The sequence below is a fragment of the Mytilus californianus genome, unplaced genomic scaffold, assembly GCF_021869535.1.
Source record: "Mytilus californianus isolate M0D057914Y unplaced genomic scaffold, xbMytCali1.0.p SCAF_17, whole genome shotgun sequence".
Taxonomy (NCBI): Eukaryota; Metazoa; Mollusca; class Bivalvia; order Mytilida; family Mytilidae; genus Mytilus; species Mytilus californianus.
Window position 1 is genome coordinate 6,160,965 of NW_026262659.1, and position 20,925 is coordinate 6,181,889.

Consider the following 20,925-nt stretch of genomic DNA (forward strand, 5'->3'; position numbering starts at 1 on the left):
TACAGACATAGGCCATTTCAGACTTTTACTGGTTTGTAGTGCTAGCTAGACCAAATCAACTATTCTCGATCGCAGCCTGATCTCCACCAGACAATATCGACCTCATCGTATAGGGATAGTCGGGAATAAGTCGGGTATGTACAATTTCAGTATAAAAACGTCTGCATTTTTTTTATATGAGGGGGCATTAAGTGTTACCCTTGTCCGTCCGTAAGTACGTACGTACGTCCCAACAATTAGTTTCCGTTCTCTTATTTTATTTTGCCTCAACCAAATTTTATGAAACGTATACACAATGCCTATTACTATAAAACACAGATCGAGTGCGAATTTGGGTGTCACTTTTACCGTTCTTGGGTAATGACTCTTAATAACGTTATATGCAAGCTTGGGCATTATCTGTGTCCCATGGACACATTCTCCGGTTATTTGGTTAGATTCAGTAGTTCACAGAAGGTCTGAGTAAAATCATACATTTAAAATACCTACATGGAAATAAAGCAGTTGGATTAGTGGGCAAGGTGGTTAGAGCTCAGAGAGACAGGTTAATAGCTGTGACGGAGCTTGAAGAGAGCGTAGAAGACGAACAGGAAGGCGTAGACAGCAACGGACGCCGAGAAATCTAAGTGAGGCAGTGGCTGACACGGCGACCACTGTGTGGGCAGTATAAAGTAAAATCACAAAAATCTGAACTCCGAGGAAAATTCAAAACGGAACGTCCCTAATCAAATGGCAAAATCAAAAGTATGAGAGACTTGCAGCTCAACAAAGAGGACCCCAATGGTTATAAAAACTTCCTAAGAGTGAAGTAGGACGCTGATATGTTATGGGAGTTTTACTGCTCTTTTCTTGAAAATGACACCACAAAATGAGATATTTCTTTTTGGTGTATCCATGGCAACAACCTGTTTGTTTTTGCTAAAAAATATTGCAAAAAGGGGGTAAAGATGTCACATATTTCCCAAAAATTTGGCCAAAAATAGAATTTCAATTCCCTGGAGTGATACCTTTTCTGAAACTGTTTACATATGTCTATCAAGAATTCAAAAAATAATCATTTGTCTTCCGTCTCATTTTTGTGTAAAATTGCGTCAAAAAGTCCGTGTGAAAAAAAGTGTTTGTAAACATTCGACCGTACGGTGACATATAGTTGTTAATTTCTGTGTCATTTGGTGTCCTGTGGAGAGTTGTCTCATTGGCAATAATACCACATCTTCTTATTTTTATACTACAAAAATTTCTGGACATACGGAAAATAAGGACAGTCAAACAAAAAACAGCCCATAAAACAGGTAAAATATAATCTTGATGTTCTTAAAAACTAACTTTGAAGGCTAAATTAGTCATCAGCTGTCTAATAATGAATTTTAATGCACAATTACTTTCATATTTGAAAAATCCTTAGGGGCCAAAATGCATGATCTACTTCCCTTCCGGAACACCTGAGATCATCCCAGGTTTTGTTGGGTTTCGTGTGTTATGTTGACTGCTGCTTGTCTTCTCGTCGGTTTTCGTTTTTCGCCATGGCTGTGTCGGTTTGTTTTCGACCTTTGAGTTTGATTGTTCCTTTGGTATCTTTTGCCTCTCTTTTAAAATTTTAACCCTCCTTGCAAAAGTACAAACACGTACTGTACATGGAGGAATTTGTGAACAGTTAAAAATAAATAGTGACAATATATTTTTGCGGAAGCAAAGTAATGAGAGTTGGTCAGATCTGCACACACTTTTAGAGAATCGTGTAGCAGTCATGTGTACTCGTGTATGGCCGAGTAGAGATCGAAGAGTGGTCGAATGAGGTCGCGTAGAGACCGGGTATTGGTCGAGTTGGTCTGGGATACAAAAAAATATAGAAGTCGCAGTGATCATGAAACGATCTGGCATTGGTCGAGTTAATCTGGACCACATATCAAACAAGTTGGCGTTGATCGGGAAATGATCGGATATTAATCGAGTAAAGGTCGAGATGATCGAGTACTGATCGGTAAAATATTTGTATTCCGACCAAACTCGATCTCTACACGATCCCTTCTCGATTAATTCGACCGCTACTAGACGAATTCTCGATCTCTTCTCGAGTGACTGGCTTCTCGATCCTTATTCGAATTTTTTTGACATGTCAAAAACTCTCGGGTAGAAAGTCAGATCGATGACGACCAAGGTAGACCACCTCGAACATTCTTGTCGATTGAGTCAGACCACGGTCTCCCGATCGCTTAATCTGTCTTGATCGAGATTGATCCAGTTGGTCTGATCGGCAGTGTGAACCTAGCTTTAAACATTCGGGGAAACTCGGCCGATTTTGTCTATTCTGATTACAATCGTGACTATATGTCGTGACAGATTCTGCTGTATCGGATCAAAATCGTAACAATGTTCTTTGTTTTCTGGACGGTGTCCTGTGGAACGGGCATGATCTGGTGAAATTTTTCAGTGCTGTTTTTTAGGCGTTTGAGTCCATATTGCATCCAGATCGTGCCGAATGCGAACCGTCTTTGTTCCGGAACAGTCCCGTTTTTAATACGAAATTCGGCAATAATACCCACGTCAGAGTTCCGACAATTACAGAACACGATACGACTGAGTCCAGACAAATCCGTTTGTAATGCGATAGGATTGCCTTCCGAAAGTACCTGATCATCTCGACTATGGCGATTTTTTTTTATAGGACAGGACTATCACTTCAAACGGTTTTCTAACGGATCTCTTCCGTCAGCGTCCGTTCACTGTCTGGTCACTGTCTGATCTCTGTCGGATGGCATTCTGCAGAATCGGGACGCTGTCGGGACAGATTCGGTCGTTTTTTACCAAGCAAAAGATACAAATTGGATTAGAATCGGATTGAGAACGGGATAATTGGAACAAATTCGGCTGGAAACGGCTAAATTTGGACGTTTCCTGATCAATATCTGTTTGTTGTCGTGATCAAGTAAATGTTTTTACAAATTTTAATTAAAGTTTAAATTTTCTAGCCACGATTCACAGGATCTTGATCAGATCTTTGACAAATTACAATCGGTAACGGTCCTTTCAAGGACGGCAGTAAAAATCGTGAATGTGTGACCCCGGCTTAAGTTGGATAGGGACGGACATTTATCCGTGTAATAGGCCACCTACGAACCCCTCAAAGGAGTTGTTACAAGGGTTCTTAACGTGCACATAGCTTGGCACTCTCTCTACACGAGGTTTAGGATTTAACGTCCCCAATCTTTATTATTTTCTTGATAAAGGGTTTCTGTTTACAATGAAGCTATTGGGTGAAGGTTAACAAGTGGTAAAGTGGATGTCATCATTTTCAGACGCTTTCACGGGTTGGTTATCCTTTAAAGAATATCTGTGATCTCAGATCACCACCACGGATATGTTCAAGTTATCGTAACGAAGACCGCGTTTGTCTTTTTCTCGATTGTGACATCACCGAATGAAGTATATAACCTATTGTGAACTTTCCATGAGCAACATTGTAGCGCAGGATCTATTTATCTTTGCCGATGGGATAACCCCCAGTTTTTTTGTGGTTTCGTGTTGCTCAGTCCTTTAAGTTGTCTTCGCAATGTTTTGTGGACTTGTTTGTCTTTTCGTCGTTTAACTGTTTTTTGCTATTGCGTTGTCTGTGTTTCTTAAACTTACGAGTTTAGAATGTCCTTTTGTTATTGCGTTGTCTGTGTTTCTTAAACTTATGAGTTTAGAATGTCCTTTTGTTATTGCGTTGTCTGTGTTTCTTAAACTTATGAGTTTAGAATGTCCTTTTGTTATTGCGTTGTCTGTGTTTCTTAAACTTATGAGTTTAGAATGTCCTTTTGTTATTGCGTTATGTCCTTTTGTTATTGCGTTGTCTGTGTTTCTTAAACTTATGAGTTTAGAATGTCCTTTTGTTATTGCGTTGTCTGTGTTTCTTAAACTTATGAGTTTAGAATGTCCTTTTGTTATTGCGTTGTCTGTGTTTCTTAAACTTACGAGTTTAGAATGTCCTTTTGTTATTGCGTTGTCTGTGTTTCTTAAACTTACGAGTTTAGAATGTCCTTTTGTTATTGCGTTGTCTGTGTTTCTTAAACTTATGAGTTTAGAATGTCCTTTTGTTATTGCGTTGTCTGTGTTTCTTAAACTTATGAGTTTAGAATGTCGTTTTGTTATTGCGTTGTCTGTGTTTCTTAAACTTATGAGTTTAGAATGTCCTTTTCTTATTGCGTTGTCTGTGTTTCTTAAACTTATGAGTTTAGAATGTCCTTTTGTTATTGTTTGCCTCTTTCGTAATTGTCAATGAGAAACAGTCCATCGCTGGTGAGTTAATCTAACACTGATATGAATCAATTTGAGAGTTGTATCATCCTGAACGGTCTCCAACCATCAGCATTTCGACAATCACGATCGTGAAAGATACAACTACTTTCTTTCACCCAGGAACAACCAGCTACATAAGCAACAAATACGGCCGAAATGATATCACTAAGACTGAACTTTCCGTAAGTTTTTGATACCACATCGTTAACTTTTATACAATCAAATGGTATGACAATTGTCGATGCATGACAAAAATTGTATAGAAAGCTTTCTATAAAACAGCACACAAACTGTTGTCCCGGTCATATCTGGTGTGGCCATTAGTACTGCCATAGTGTTTTATATACATAAATTACCAGACTACTTAGTACATAGCAAATGCAAGCAATTTGCAGACAACAACTTTATAAATCGGCAAGTCAGAACCAAAAAAAAGACTAACAAGGGAAAAATGAAAAGACAAAAAACAAAATAAAAAACAAAAAAACAACAACAACAACCAATAAAACATACATAAAATCAGGAGCCTGTAATTCAGTGGTTGTCGTTTGTTGCTGTGTAACATATTTCTTTTTCGTTCATTATTTTGTACATGGATTAAGCCGTTAGTTTTCTCGTTTGAATTGGTTAACAGCTGCCATTTTGGGGCCTTTTATAGCGGACTATGCGGTATTGGCTTTGCACATTGTTGAAGGCCGTACGGTGACCTATAGTTTTTGAGTTCTGTGTCATTTGGTCTCTAGTGGAGAGTTGTCTCATTGGCAATCATACCACATCTTATCATATATATCCTACAAATTAATAGATTATAATTGTATCATCTCCTTAATACAAATTAATTTTACACTTTTAGTCAATTCTAAAAGAGTACAAAGTTGAAACAAATAGATGATTTAACTAATAAAAGTAGCAAAAGTCTTGATTTTCTAAATCGAAATCTAAAGACACCCAACCAGAATATCAAGAGTCAGGCACACCGAGCGCTTGTCCGCCCAGGTAAGAGTCTTATTCTTATCTAGGACCAGCACACTCCATGATCTATATCAAAAACTAAAATTTTAAAGTGAGCTGGTCGGTATGTCTGTAATAAGTATGTATCTTAGTTATGACATGCTGAACACACTTAAATGCCTTACGCCATCTTTATACCGTAAACTATATGTACTATGATACGCGTCTTATTACCCAAAGATCCAAGAACCAGGAAATGCCATTAACTCGCTTAAAGACATATATATACACATCAAACGATACAAATAGACAATCATTCTTTTCTAATCCAGTCTCACTCAGTGATATCTTTACAGGACAGCCCACTGCTGATTGTCTCTGTACTATCATTTGAAAATAAATTTTCTTTTGCACATTTAACAATTGCTACATGATTCATTTCTTGTACTATCCTTTCAAATTGTATACTGAATTCAGTCCTTATGTTATTACTTTTGGTTGATTCTCGAATTTGTGTAAATAGGCAAATCATTGAACAGTTTATTATCAGCAGTCCGTTTGCCAGATTACATGATGTATGGATGGGTGGATCTGATTGATGGATGGATGGATGGGGTGGAATGGAATGGGGTGGATGGAGGATGGGATGGATGGATGGATGAAATGTGATGGATGGATGGATGGATGGATGGATGGATGGATGGATGGATGTACATATAGAATAATTGTATTGTCCGTCATATAAGGTCTACAGAGGATACTTTTCGATTTATTAGTAATGTGCTAAAGAAAACATAGCATTATATATATGGCTGCTTACGCTGATTCTGCTCGACCTGAGTGATGTGATGCTTTTTGTAATGATCCCACTGAACAGGGGGAGATTATTCGACGACTGGACGGAAAAGCGATGAGTACGTAAAGTTTTTAACCTTACGTGTGCAGTATTTCAGATTTCTACAAAGAAAGCCTAAAGTTTTATTTGCCTTACAAGTAATATTATTTATATATGTTCCACAGTCGAGATCATGGCTATCTTTAACATATTATTATACACGATTATGCAATGTATAATTAAAAGAAGAAGGGTTAATTTTGTTGAATATGTATGACATAACATTTTTCAGGATTGAAATTCATCTGCCAGTCCCTTTCCCATTGCACTCAACTAGATAAATCATTTTGCAGTAATTGTGCATCATAATTATTGTTTTCGCAGTCATCTGCGAAAAGTCTTGCATTGCAAGTAACATGTCTTGTAAATCATTAATAAAGAGAAGGAAAATGTGGGGCCTAAAACTGTTCCCTGGGAAACACCAGAGTCAACAGCTAATTAGAAGATTTAAAAGTACATCTGCTGTTGCCTGTCGGTTAAAAGATCCGATATCAAATTTAATTTTTGGTTCCTAATACCGTAAAAACTTAATTTTTGAGCTAATCTTTGAGGGGGACTTTATCAAACGCTTAAGAAAAATATAAAAGTATATCATCTATTTATTGCCATTTCCCATTGATTTTGGTAGATCTTGGATACTCAGATAATGAGTTGGGTTTCGCAAGACCTTTGATTTACTCATAAACCCATGTTGACTGTCATCATGTTTAATATGTTTTTATTTGTACGATGTTTTCGGATGTTACTTGTTAAAATATGTTCCACAATTTTACAATATATTGAAGTTAATGAAACTGGTCTATTGTTTATAGGTCTGTGTATATTATAGCGTTGTGATCCGTTATGCTTGTCACCTTTTTTATACTCCCGTTAACGGGACGTATTATGGTATACCGTTATCCGTCTGTCCGTCTGTCCGTCTGTCGTCAAAATGTCGGACAATAACTCAGAAACGCTTTAACTAATCTGCATGAAACTTTGATGAATTGTTTATATCTATTGACGTGAGCTCCTTTTCGTTTTTTTATAAATTGTAGATTCTAAGTTTCCGAGTTATGGGGTTTTATTCATTAAAAAAGGGGGATTTTCCAGTTTTCGGATAATAACTCATAAATACTTTCACTAATTTGCAAGAAACTTTGGTGAATTGTTTATATCTACTGACATGAGCTCCCTTTCGATTTTTATAAATTTTTGATTTTACGTTTCCGAGTTATGGGGTTTTATTCATTCAAAAAAGGTTTTTTTTCCAGTTTTCGGACAATAACTCAAAAATGCTTTCAGCAGTTTTCATGAAAGTTTTGGTGAATTGTTTATATCTATTGACGTAAGCTCCCTTTCGATTTTTATAAATTTTAGATTTTACGTTTCCGAGTTATGGAATTTATAAAAAAAAGGGTGATTTTCCAGTTTTCGGACAATATCTTTAAAGTGCTTTGAGCAGTTTTCATGAAACTTTGGTGACTGGTTATATGTATTAAGTTAACCTCTCTTTAGTTTTTCATAAATTTCTGAAATGACATTGAGAAGTTATTGGACTTTATTCTTTAAAAAAGCGACGGGCCGGTATCATGCGCTCATGGCGCAGCTGCCAGTTTATTAAATATAGGTACAACATTAGCCTGCTTTCAATCTGTTGGGATTTTACCAGAATCAATAGATTTTCGGAAAAAGTGTGTCAAAATGGAGACAATTCTTCTAAAAATTATGTAAGAAAATATGCTGGCAAATTATCAGGGCCAGTGATAATCAGATTACATTAATGATTAGTGGAGAAACTCCTGATATCTATGCTTTATAACTGTAAAATGAATAATCCGAGGGTCAAGTCAACAGCCCAGTAAATCATAGTGTACATGTACCATCTTTACTGGACTTAAATAACTTACTTTTCTCGAATATAGAGAAGTAGTGAAATAATTAAAAAAAGTACCCTTTTTGAGTCTTAGATCCGGATTTTGTTACACCATTCGTCGGTTATCGATTTAACTTTATATTATAAACATTTTCAAGACTCGAATGATCATTGCAATGCTTGTGTAAATACTCATTGAACCAAAATAGGATAAAGGCTGTATTTTTTCTGCAATTCAGTGGCATACCCTAAGCTTTGTACATAGTGAAACAAGAAATGTTAAACAGTAGTGAATTATACATGTGACGTGTTTGCTTACACCCTAAATATCAGTGTGTCAGCGAGTGTTGCTATGGACTCTTTATATTTTCAAAGAATTTAGTTGAAATTAAATATGACAGATCCAAATCTATCAAAGATTTTCATGCAAACTCTGATTGAAGACTTAAAATCATCTAAAATTTATACAGACCTGCAAAATGCTGCCCAGGTATGTATGTATGGTCTGTAAAACAGTTGATTGTGGTCATTATCTGGCAGAAGCAGAAAAAAAGCCTGAGTGTGAAGCCTCCTTTCACGAGGAGCATCACCATGAGATAATGTGTCAAAAAAGGACAGCAACTTGTATAGACCTTTTTGATTTGTATCTATAATTGGACATCACAGCCATTCCTGCTAACCTTTGACAAGTAGTTACACGAGCATATCTGCCAACCCTCCCATTTTGAGCGGGAGTCTCCCGCGCAAACAACGAAATTCCAGAAATCACCCGTGCAAGAGTATAGAATCTCCCGCTTTTGGATATTTTAACCCGGAATGACCCACCTAAGTCCTTCGTATTTCTCAGGATTTTTCTTTACTGTCAATAAAAAGAAACAAACAATCAGCAATCATTTGAAAACTTTGGTCAGTAGTTTTTATGTTCGATTTATTAGCAATCGAAAATCATTTCTGCTATGTCATCTCCAACTGGATAGAGGTCTTTGTCTGGACCAAGCGACAGTGTAAAGAAGAAGAGATGAAAAATTTCAATTTTTACGACCAAGTTCACTTGGCACAATGTATCTTTACTGTGCACATTATGTTCAATCAACTTTTCGGTTGCTTCTGGTGGTCTGTACGACGTTCAAATGCATGTCAGTGTGAGACTCTCAACAGAATTAAAATATTGAATTTTATGAGTTATGAGACTCGGAGGTATTGAATAAGGAAAAAAAAACAAAACTTTGTATAGATTACAAAAATGAATTGAAGAAATAAAGTATATTTGTTAACTCTTATTGGTGTTTTATAGATGAATAAGTGTACAGGTCATATATTTAGTTTGAAAATGTCGTTCATGCAAAACCTCCCTCTCAGCTGTCATAGCTGAGAGGGAGATCTCCCTCTTTGAAGGTTTCAGAGGTTGGCAGGTATGCAAGAGAAAATGTCTGATGCATCAAACACCATCCTGATAATTAATAAAATATGATTAGAGACAGGTCACATGCTACATTTTGTACATTTGTATCATAAATGTCACACCTCCGTTATTTCTGACATTTAGTGATACAGCAAAACATAAATGAACGGGTGCACAAATTACTAAATTCATTTTTTTTGTATATGAAAGAAGATCAAATTTATAATGAGTCTCCTGAAGTGGATACCTTGTTATACTTGGTTGTCAATTAATGCAAACTACAAATGTATTGCAAAACTTAAAATACAAAATGTACCTATTTATGACAACAACACTCCAAAGAGTCTGCAATTTTATCAAACTTGGTGACAAGTAACTGGTTTTGCCTGCCAGGCAGGCATCATCAAGACAGTTTTACATACAGAAAGTACTGAAGTATAAAGCTTGGTACATAAAATTTTGGCCTCACAATGTGTACAAAACTTGCTCTGGGTGAGAGAAATAATGAAAAGTGAAAGTAGAGAGTTATAAATAGATCAGATAGATATAGAAAAATAAAGTTTGTAAAAAGTCAGTTTGAGTTTGATTTTGTTTTATACGATGCATGACATTGTTCTAAAAGGCTTGTTATGTTATATAATAGACGAACTTCTTATAGTCCCCACCGCTTTGCAAGGCTTCCCTTCTGATCCAGTGTTAGAGGGTTCTACTGTCTGGCGCATCCCTAAGGCCAAACAAAAAAGTATGTGTGTTTACTGTACCCCTACCTACCCTAATTTTTATTCCCTACCCTAAAGTTTTTTTTTACCATTTTTGATTAAGCACTGTTAAAGTCACAATGTTGCTCCCATAGACTCAATGTAAAAATAATATTAAAAGTAAAAATAATTCCCTACCTACCTACCCTATTTTTTTTCAGCATGTAACAATATGGGAATTTTTTTTATCTGATTCTCTGCTAATAATAAATAGTGTTGTCAGAAATAGTTCAGATGTAAAATTATTTGGTATAGGCCTTTTATAAATTTGTTGATCTTCCAGCATAGTTAATCTGTTTATTGGCATAGATGTAAATTTATAATTCAATTATATACGGCTCCTGCATGGTATTCGGTTGTTTCTGTCTCTCATTTATAGAAATAGGTTGGTATCAGAAATCTTGGTGCTGTTGGTTTCTTTTTTGTTGATCAGTTGCACGTTTGGAATATTTCATAGTCAGTATGTTCACTGGTGACCTGTAGGTTAGCCCTGTTAGCATAGCTGTTTCTTTCTGATGCAGGGGTTCACATAAAATATAACAATTATAACTCCATGTGGTGAACCAACCCTGTTGTGTTTACTTTCGATAGAGTCGCCTGAAGTGCATAAAAAAAAGATGACATGGGAGTGACAATAAAATTCCGCTTGATAGTATAATTTATTTCAGTTGGATATATATACAATAATGTACCTTAATATACAAGTGCTAGCTTGGCTCTAATATTAAAACCATACAATGGTATCAATTGTCTGGTAACTACATTGTAGGCAGTTCAATTTGAATTTTATTTAGGGAGATGTAAAAATTGTATGAAATGAATTTAACAGCTGACTACAGGTGACATTATTTAGGCAAGTTTGAGTTCTCCTGTGTAATTTTGGTTTCCACACAGTGTCACTTGAAATATTTGTTTATCATTCTTAATCATTTAATTGTGTTAATAAAATCAGAAAAGAAATGGCATGTTAAAAGAAAACTGTATACCATGTTATAATTGTTGAAGTAACAAAATAAGTGTGAAAGATAGATTGAACTGATTTATGAACAAATTATCATGATAACACCTCAAAATTCCAAAGTAATTGGCATGCATTATCAAACCTGAGCATGATCATCAAAAGGCTGATGAAAGTGGGTAAGAAAGAGTTATTTTTCATTTTGTGTGTTAAATTATATTTTTATTTCACATGTTTAAATGATTATTAATCTGTTTCTTGTAAATTCATAAAAAAAAGCACTTTTGTATATATAAACTACATGTATCTTTTATTTCTTTTTGTCTGTGCAAATACCCCCAATTTACAACCCCTGTTTCCCTAAAAACTAATGTTATGTTATTATAATATTCAAGAATTGGGGGGATTGCCTCTCCTGACTCACTGCAACAATGAATGATCTATGAATTATCAGAAATATATTATATACTATCAGATTATTCAATCCATCTTGTATGGGGAAGGATTTGTATAGGTGTTATCTTTTGTCAAATCCCTTTGTTTAAATGTACGTTTGATATTTGAGCAATAAAAACAATTTTGAATAATATTCTGTACATGTGCTAATTTCAGATTGAAATCACCAAACCAGGTGTGAGACTATCAGAATTAAAGAAAGGTGTACAAGCAGGCTTAATTCACTCAGGTAAACAGTTTGTATCATCATGCAATGAATTTTCTTAAAATTTGTTATATTTTTATTTTCTGCTTAAAACCTTTATATGTTTCATACATCTGAAAACTGCATGTTTAACATTACTGATAGGGTACAGAATGTTATGTAATTATAATTTCAGGAAGACTTTAAGCTCTAGATATGTGAGATATGTAAGGAATGTTGTTTTTCTCTTGAACAGAAGATATGACTAGTACTTCATGAAGAACTAGAAAAAAACAAAATCTACATGTATTACACTATATCATGTATATACATGATATACACTGGGTGAATATTAGCTAACAAAATGGCGTTTTCAGTTTTTGTTCAATTTCTGTATATTTAATGTCCACTTGGTATCTTTAGCCTCATTTTTAAAGGCAGTGCTTTAATGCCTTTCTAGTTGCCGGGTTAATCCTTCCTTCCGCGATATCCAACTTATCTACGTGGGGGGTCATTAGACTCCAAGTAGATCCGGAAATGTTGAATTCTCTCCTCTTCTTATTGCGATATAAAATGTTTTTTGTTTCATTTCATTTACATTGGGAAATAGAGAAACGATCATTGTGTTTTGTTAGTTTTAAAAACTTTTGATATATTAGTATTTTGCATTATAAGCAGTCAACCGATTGACAAACTAGAATTATTCTCAGATCTGCAGTGACATCACAACATGTAACTGACCAATCAATGATTAGCATTTGTGTTATGTAAACAATGTTGAGAGGTGATGCCAATAAGAATCCTCTAGATTTTCCATATACTTCAATGCAAATTAATTTAATTGATAATATCGACACCAGTTGAATATAGTAATTTTACTCTTTTAATATTGTTAAAGACACTATATAATATCTCCATTTTTATTTTTATCATACTATATCCTCTGGTTAAAAAATAATCGGCAATATAAATAATCAGTAATCACCTTCAAATAGAAGAAAAATCTAGAGGATTCCTATTGGCATCACCCCTTGAAAAATTTAAATGCCAGGATGTCCGGATCTGAGAATTTGAATTCCGTGTGGAAAGAGCTCGGGTTAATTTCGAGTGTTATCTGCAATCTAGATGTTTATAAATCATTTCAGTCGTTGATATAATAATTAAAGGTCGACTGAACATGAATTATATTATACAATTTAAAGCGCATTTCTGTTTATGCACGTGAACCCGTCTAACGTTATTTTCGCAGTTATATAAAGTAGCAAATTATCGTTCCTGAATAGGTGGCGCCGTGGTAGCGGATCCTGTTCCTCTTCTTCCGGTTTCTGTGCAACTATTTCAGTTATATTTTTAATTAACGATGCCAAGTACTTGTTGTTGTGTACCTGGATGTCATTTAAGAGGAGGACATGCATTTCCAAATGACTTAAATAGAAGGAAAAGTTGGATCAACGCCATGGCCCATTCGCAGATTGGACGAGAACACGATGATATCGTGGAGTCCATCTCAATCAGCTGTTGTTTGCAAGGCACGTTTTACTGAAAAAGACTACGTGCAGGAAACTATTAATGGTAAAACTCTATTTTCTTTGTGAAATATATAGTTATATATGTAATCTCCATGCGAATAAACCAAAGTCTGTTTACAACCGCAATTATCGTTTTAGAATAAAATGGGGTGGGTAATTCAAGACGTCATAATTTTTTGGATTACGATTCAATGTGATCTGTTTGAGATTTTTTGGTGATTGCTACAATTATAATGATTTCTTACAAGAGGTATATCATACTGAGAATTATTTTAGCAGTAATTATGCTAATGAAGTAATGACAGGAATGCATAAGCTATGCCTCATAGACTTTCTTGAAAAATATAAATGACAATGTTAACAGGAACAAAACAATGACATGCTCTCATCTATATTATAGTTATTTAGGTACAAACAATGTACGTTTGTTGCATAAGTCTCTCATTGTTTGTCCTTTGGATTTACATAACATACATTGAATCAGGCAAACATAGTTTTATCCAGATGTAATGAATAAATCTAGTTAATATTTCGCCAGGTAGTACAAAGTATACATTGCTAATGGAAGTTCATTTAATTATAAAAAAATCTAATGTTTTATAACCTTTTTCAGGGCGCAAACCCACCATACAGAGACTTAAGTCTACTGCAATTCCCAGCCTATTTTCCTGGACCAAGCAAGAGACTGAATCGTCCGCAAAAAGAAAAATCAGGGCAGTTTCCTGTGAAAACAAAAGAACTAAACTTGATGAATATTGTAGTAGAAATCTAGAGGAAAGTTTTGATTGTAAAGTTGGTTTTCCTGAAGAAGTCATTCATACTGCAGAAAGGATTTATGACTGTCCACCACCAACTGCCGAGCTAATGTTGAGCTTCACAGATGGAATTACGGAAACACCATCAATGCCTATGTTTTCAGCAGAGAATTTTGAAATGAAGACACGTGACACAGCCATGCATTTTTATACCGGTTTAGAGTTGTATACTAAATTTTTATTTGTTTTGACCACACTTGGTCCAGCAGCACATTGTTTGAGATACATATATTTTCAAATTGATAGGGTGTCAGTTGAAAATCAGTTTTTTTATGACTTTGATGAAATTGAGGCATCATACAACCAACTTTGAACTGTCTAGATTTTAGATTGAATCTAGTGTTAAGAATATTGTGTATACATGGATTATTTTTATGTCTAAACAGTGGTGTGAGGCTAACACTTGGCCATCTAGTGGTTTAGTCAGGTATTTTTCACCATCCAACTTCAAATTAAAGTTTCCTACGACTTGGATTATTATTGACAGCACAGAATATCCCGTGATAAAACCTAAAGCTCCTAGAGCTCAGGCAACCTTTTCATCAAATAAAAACAGAAACACTGAAAATTCTTGAATGTTCGACACCTGGTGGTTTAGTCAACTATGTCTCTATGTCACATAGAGCGAATTATTGGACTTGGCAAAACATACAAAATTCTAATAAATCCTATGAATGAAACTGAAACAAAACTTTCATCTGAAATAACATTTAGTTGTTGTATGTTGTGTAATTTTAGAACTTGTATTGTGCCAAAGGATGCATAAATAAAAGTGACGCAATGAATTTTGTTCTGATATATATATATTTACAATTACATGCACATATAAATTGTAATGCATATAAAAATAAGGAGATGTGGTATGATATTCAGTGAGTTTATCAAACTAAAGTGCGTAAGAAATGGGTTTAAGCAGTAACAGGTGTTACTGTCACCGTACAATCTCCAACAATGAGAAAAACTCGTACCCTGTAAAAAATTTCAGAGATCTTACAACTAAGTTTTGTTGTCTCACCTTGACTTTGGTGAATTTTTTATATCTGTTGATGTAAATATAAAAAAGAAGATGTGGTATGATTGCCAATGAGACAACTCTCCACACATGCACAAGAGACCAAATGACACAGAAATTAACAGCTATAGGTCACAGTACGGCCTTCAACAATGAGCAAAGCCCATACCGCACAGTCAGCTATAACAGGCCCAGAAATGACAATGTAAAACAATTCAAACAAGAAAACTAACGGCCTATTTTATGTAAAAAAATGAACAAATATAACAAATATGCAACACATAAACAAACGACAACCACTGAATTACACTTTTATAGGCTCCTGACTTGGGACAGGCACATACATGTACATACAGAATGTGGCTGGCTTAAACATGTTAGCGGGATCCCAACCCTCCCCCTAACCTGGGACAGTGGTGTAACAGTACAATATAAGAAAGAACTATAAAAATCAGTTGAAAGAGGCTAAACTCATCAGATGGATAAATACAAATACAAGTGGACGTGGTCAGGTAGTTGTACATCCAAACAACAAAAAGACACTAAGTACAAATCTGACAGTATTCGCAGTTACTGACAGCTAGTTCAAAGCCACTAACAACTGATAAAAAAATCTTGCATCTAAGACTAAATTATCAATCCGTAAGCTCCCTTTAGAATTTTATAAATTTTAGATTTTACATTTCTGAGTTATGGGGTTTTATTCATTAAAAATGGGGGGATTTTCCAGTTTTTGGACAACAACTCAAAAATGCTTTAAGCAGTTCACATGAAACTTTGGTGAATTATTTTTATAGCTATTGATGTAATCTCCCTATTGATTTTCATAAATTTCAAATATGACATTGAGAAGAAATTGAACTTTATTTGTTTATAGTCTGGCAACAGATTTATTAAGTATTGCACAACAGCAAGAAATCTTTAATTGAATATAAATTCAATTCATATAACCGATTTCAAGTTCATTGACTACATTTATTCAGAAACTATAATATGTCAAATATTTAATTACAATCCAAATTCAGACCTGTATCAAGCTTGAATATTGTGTCCATTTTTGCCCCAGCTGTTCAGGGTAGTACCTCTGCGGGTGTATCCAGCTGCACTCAGCGAATCAGTTTATTTCTTAATTAAGAACTCCTTTTTATACGACTGCAAAAAAATTTTGTGGTCGTATATTGGTATGACGTTGGCGTCGTCGTCGGTGTCGTGATCCGAAGACACATTAGTTTTCGCACTCTAACTTTAGTTTAAGTGAATGGATCTCAATGAAATTTTAAAATAAGGTTCAATACCACAAAAGGAAAGTGGGGATTGATTTTGGGGGTTATGGTACCAACAGTTAAGGAATTAGGGGCCAAAAATAAGCATTTTTGTAACTTCCAGACATAACTTGTGTGTAAGTGTATGGATCTCACAAGGTTCCATATCACAAAGGGAATGCTGGGATTTTGGGGGTAATTGCCTCCAAATTTTAGGAATTAGGGGCCAAAAAGGGGTAAAAAACAAGCATTTTCCTAGTTTCATGACAATAACTTGTGTGCAAGTCTATGGATCTCTCTGACATTGTATCACAAGGTTCCATGAACAGCTGGGGCAAAAATGGACACAATATTCAAGCTTGATACAGGTCTGAATTTGGATTGTAATTAAATATTTGACATATTATAGTTTACTTGTGTGTAAGTGTATGGATCTTTATGAAATTGTACTACAAGGTTCCATATCACAAAGGGAAAGCTGGAATAGAGTTTGGGGGTAATTGCCCAAAAAGTTTAGGAATAAGGGGCCAAAAATAAGCATTTTTCTAGTTTCCAGACAATAACTTGTGTTCAAGTGTATGGATCTCTCTGAAATTGTACTGCAAGGTACCATACCACAAAGGGAATGCTGGGATTGATTTTGGGGGTAATTGCCTCCAAATTTTAGGAATTAGGGGAAAAAAACAAGCATTTTTCTAGTTTCATGACAATAACTTGTGTGTAAGTCTATGGATCTCTCTGACATTGTATCACATGGTTCCATATCACAAAGGGAATGCTGGGATTGATTTGGGGGGTATTTGCCTCCAAATTTTAGGAATAAGGGGCCAAAAAGGGGCAAAAAACAAGCATTTGTCTAGTTTCATGGCAATAACTTGTGTGTAAGTGTATGGATCTTTATGAAATTGTACTACAAGGTTCCATATCACAAAGGGAAAGCTGGGTTTGAGTTTGGGGGTAATTGCCCTAAACGTTTAGGAATTTTGGACCAAAAAGGGGCCAAAAAACAAGCATTTTTCTAGTTTCCAGACAATAACATGTGTTCAAGTGTATGGATCTCTCTGAAATTGTACTGCAAGGTACCATACCACAAAGGGAAGGCTGGGATTGAGTTTTGGGGTGATGAATCATAAGGGGGTTCAAAAAATTTGGGGGGGGGATTCTTTTTCCTTTTTTTTCTTTAAAATTTTCCATTTTAAATTGGTTATTTCTGATTTATATATAAAAGCAAATAATAATGATATGGTTTGAATAGGTAAATTAATTTTTTTTAAGTATCTTAGACCACTTTCATTCTGTGTCAGAAACCTATGCTGTGTCAAATATTTAATTACAATCCAAATTCAGTGCTGAATCAAGCTTGAATGTTGTGTTCATACTTGCCCCAACTGTTCAGGGTTCGACCTCTGCGGTCGTATCAAGCTGCGCCCCAGCGGAGCATTTTATTTCATTCATAAATTACTTTATGCTTGGAAATATAATTTTGCTTGGAGTTGAAAGAGTTGACATGTTGCAATGTACATTTACTCTACATAGTTCTATGGTACCAAATCAAAAGTTTATATAAAGAAAGAAGTCAAAGGTTTCCCATCATAGTTTAGTTACATACATTTTTTTTGTACCTGAGGTCGTTGAATATAGATCATTATATAAATAAGGAGATGTGTTATGATTGCCAATGAAAAAACTAAGGATTTTCTTATCCAAGGAATAGATTTCCTTAGCCGTATTTGGCACAACTTTTTGGAATTTTGGGTCCTCAATGCTCTTCAACTTTGTACTTGTTTGGCTTTGTTACTATTTTGATCTGAACGTCACTGATGAGTCTTATGAAGACGAAACACACGTCTGGCGTATTAAATTATAATCCTGGTACCTTTGATAACTAATTTGACTATAAACATAGATAAAAAAGGTACAAACTGGACATAATGCACTAGTTCATAAACAAGTGAGAACAATCGCCTTCATATAGTGCTCAGAATATGACATTCATAAAACTTATTCAATATCATTAGAGAACTCTAAATCTTAAATACTGAAAACCACCTCTGATAAGTACACTGTACTATGCAAGATAATGATATAACTGGACTTAAAATACACACAACCTGTAATTAACTGCCTTTACAGCCCTTTCGTGCTTTGATTTCTTCCTGGGGGTCAATCTTTTTGTGTATAAAACAGGGTAATTGGTGATTGAAGTTGAAAAATCTCTGTTTTGCAACCATGGTATATATGTTACCATGCGGGGCAGGTATCTATGACATCTGTGTATACAGAGGAATATTTCATGAAAATTCATCACCCATGAATGATTTTTAATTAAACCCCCTTGTGTTGAGTATATCTGGTATTTATCTAGTAATCACCAGAGTATAGTTTCACAAATCCATTTAAATTTTAACACACTAATTTGTTTATACAAGAACATCTATTGCATTTGCATATGATGTCTGTTCTCAATTATTTGTTGGTGGGGATACAGGTATATGTGCAAGGGTCATGATTGGTCATATTTGCCAGTCATGACTGAAACTGAAAGCTATATATCTTAAACAGCAGATTTGGATTTAGGTCAAAATTCATGTGCCTCTGTCACAGCTGTGCCAATTATATTACAGATTTTTTACAAATGGCATAATTTATTTATGTATATATATAACAAATGTTAACATTGATACAGCTTAATGTATCAGCTACTTTGTTACAGGATGGGACAAGAGGTTAAAGAACGCAGTATTTAAATACCTACAGACCAAACCAAAGTTACAATACCCAGTAACACCACCAGAACATGCTAAAGAACCTCTTCTTTACCTCAGAAAAGCTCAGGTAAAATATCTACAAAACCAAAGTTACAGTACCCAGTAACACCACCAGAACAAGCTAAAGAACCTCTTCTTTACCTCAGAAAAGCTCAGGTAAAGTATCTACAAAACCAAAGTTACAATACCCAGTAACTCCACCAGAACATGCTAAAGAACCTCTTCTTTACCTCAGAAAAGCTCAGGTAAAATATCTACAAAACCAAAGTTACAATACCCAGTAACACCACCAGAACATGCTAAAAAACCTCTTCTTTATCTCAGAAAAGCTTGGGTAAAGTATCTACAAAACCAAAGTTATAGTACCCAGTAACACCACCAGAACATGCTAAAGAACCTCTTCTTTATCTCAGAAAAGCTCGGGTAAAATATCTACAAAACCAAAGTTACAGTACCCAGTAACTCCACCAGAACATGCTAAAGAACCTCTTCTTTATCTCAGAAAAGCTCGGGTAAAATATCTACAAAACCAAAGTTACAGTACCCAGTAACTCCACCAGAACATGCTAAAGAACCTCTTCTTTATCTCAGAAAAGCTCAGGTAAAATATCTACAAAACCAAAGTTACAATACCCAGTAACACCACCAGAACATGCTAAAGAACCTCTTCTTTATCTCAGAAAAGCTCAAGTAAAATATCTACAAAACCAAAGTTACAATACCCAGTAACACCACCAGAACATGCTAAAGAACCTCTTCTTTACCTCAGAAAAGCTCAGGTAAAATATCTACAAAACCAAAGTCACTATACCCAGTAACTCCACCAGAAAATGCTAAAGAACCTCTTCTTTATCTCAGAAAAGCTCAGGTAAAATATCTACAAAACCAAAGTTACAATACCCAGTAACTCCACCAGAACATGCTAAAGAACCTCTGCTTTATCTCAGAAAAGCTCAGGTAAAATATCTACAAAACCAAAGTTACAATACCCAGTAACTCCACCAGAACATGCTAAAGAACCTCTTCTTTATCTCAGAAAAGCTCAGGTAAAATATCTACAAAACTTAAGTTATAGTACCCAGTAACACCACCAGAACATGCTAAAGAACCTCTTCTTTACCTGAGAAAAGCTCAGGTAAAATATCTACAAAACCAAAGATACAGTACCCAGTAACACCACCAGAACATGCTAAAGAACCTCTTCTTTATCTCAGAAAAGCTCAGGTAAAATATCTACAAAACCAAAGTTACAGTACCCAGTAGCACCACCAGAACATGCTAAAGAACCTCTTCTTTATCTCAGAAAAGCTCAGGTAAAATATCTACAAAACCAAAGTTACAATACCCAGTAACTCCACCAGAACATGCTAAAGAACCTCTTCTTTATCTCAGAAAAGCTCAGGTAAAATATCTACAAAACCAAAGTTACAATACCCAGTAACTCCACCAGAACATGCTAAAGAACCTCTCCTTTATCTCAGAAAAGCTCAGGTAAAGTGTCTACAAAACCAAAGTTACAATACCCAGTAACTCCACCGGAACATGCTAAAGAACCTCTTCTTTACCTCAGAAAAGCTCAGGTAAAATATCTACAAAACCAAAGTTACAATACCCAGTAACACCACCAGAACATGCTAAAAAACCTCTTCTTTATCTCAGAAAAGCTCGGGTAAAGTATCTACAAAACCAAAGTTATAGTACCCAGTAACACCACCAGAACATGCTAAAGAACCTCTTCTTTATCTCAGAAAAGCTTGGGTAAAGTATCTACAAAACCAAAGTTATAGTACCCAGTAACACCA

The 20,925-nt window shown here is 35.1% G+C and overlaps 2 protein-coding genes and 1 long non-coding RNA gene across 4 annotated transcripts in view; 2 read left to right on the forward strand and 1 right to left on the reverse strand.

Annotated features, from left to right (window-relative positions):
- The first annotated feature begins 8,144 nt into the window (after positions 1-8,144).
- The window catches only part of LOC127726289 (TBC1 domain family member 19-like), a 43,568-nt gene continuing 30,787 nt past the window's right edge, over positions 8,145-20,925 (forward strand). For both annotated transcript variants that reach the window (XM_052233605.1, XM_052233606.1), the window contains exons 1-3: positions 8,145-8,469; positions 11,710-11,782; positions 19,069-19,190. In XM_052233605.1, the coding sequence (XP_052089565.1) occupies positions 8,374-8,469; positions 11,710-11,782; positions 19,069-19,190 (291 nt within the window). In that variant the 5' untranslated portion in view covers positions 8,145-8,373. The remainder of the gene's footprint in view (positions 8,470-11,709; positions 11,783-19,068; positions 19,191-20,925) is intronic.
- On the forward strand, positions 12,894-14,866 carry LOC127726296 (uncharacterized). The gene is made up of 2 exons (XM_052233618.1): positions 12,894-13,309; positions 13,880-14,866. The coding sequence occupies exons 1-2, from the start codon at positions 13,225-13,227 to the stop codon at positions 14,392-14,394; spliced, it is 600 nt and encodes a 199-aa protein (XP_052089578.1). The 5' UTR covers positions 12,894-13,224; the 3' UTR covers positions 14,395-14,866.
- Positions 19,820-20,703, reverse strand: LOC127726302 (uncharacterized). The gene is made up of 3 exons (XR_007993486.1): positions 20,678-20,703; positions 19,966-20,054; positions 19,820-19,876 (listed from the first exon to the last, which is right to left on the reverse strand). It is a non-coding gene; the product is annotated as an uncharacterized LOC127726302 (long non-coding RNA).

Bases quoted from the DNA above. Each gene is read 5' to 3' on its own strand.
- LOC127726296 (XM_052233618.1), top strand. From the start codon at position 13,225: ATGATATCGTGGAGTCCATCTCAATCAGCTGTTGTTTGCAAGGCACGT. The intron at 13,310-13,879 runs GTAAAACTCTAT...AACCTTTTTCAG, and splicing joins CGTGCAGGAAACTATTAATG to GGCGCAAACCCACCATACAG.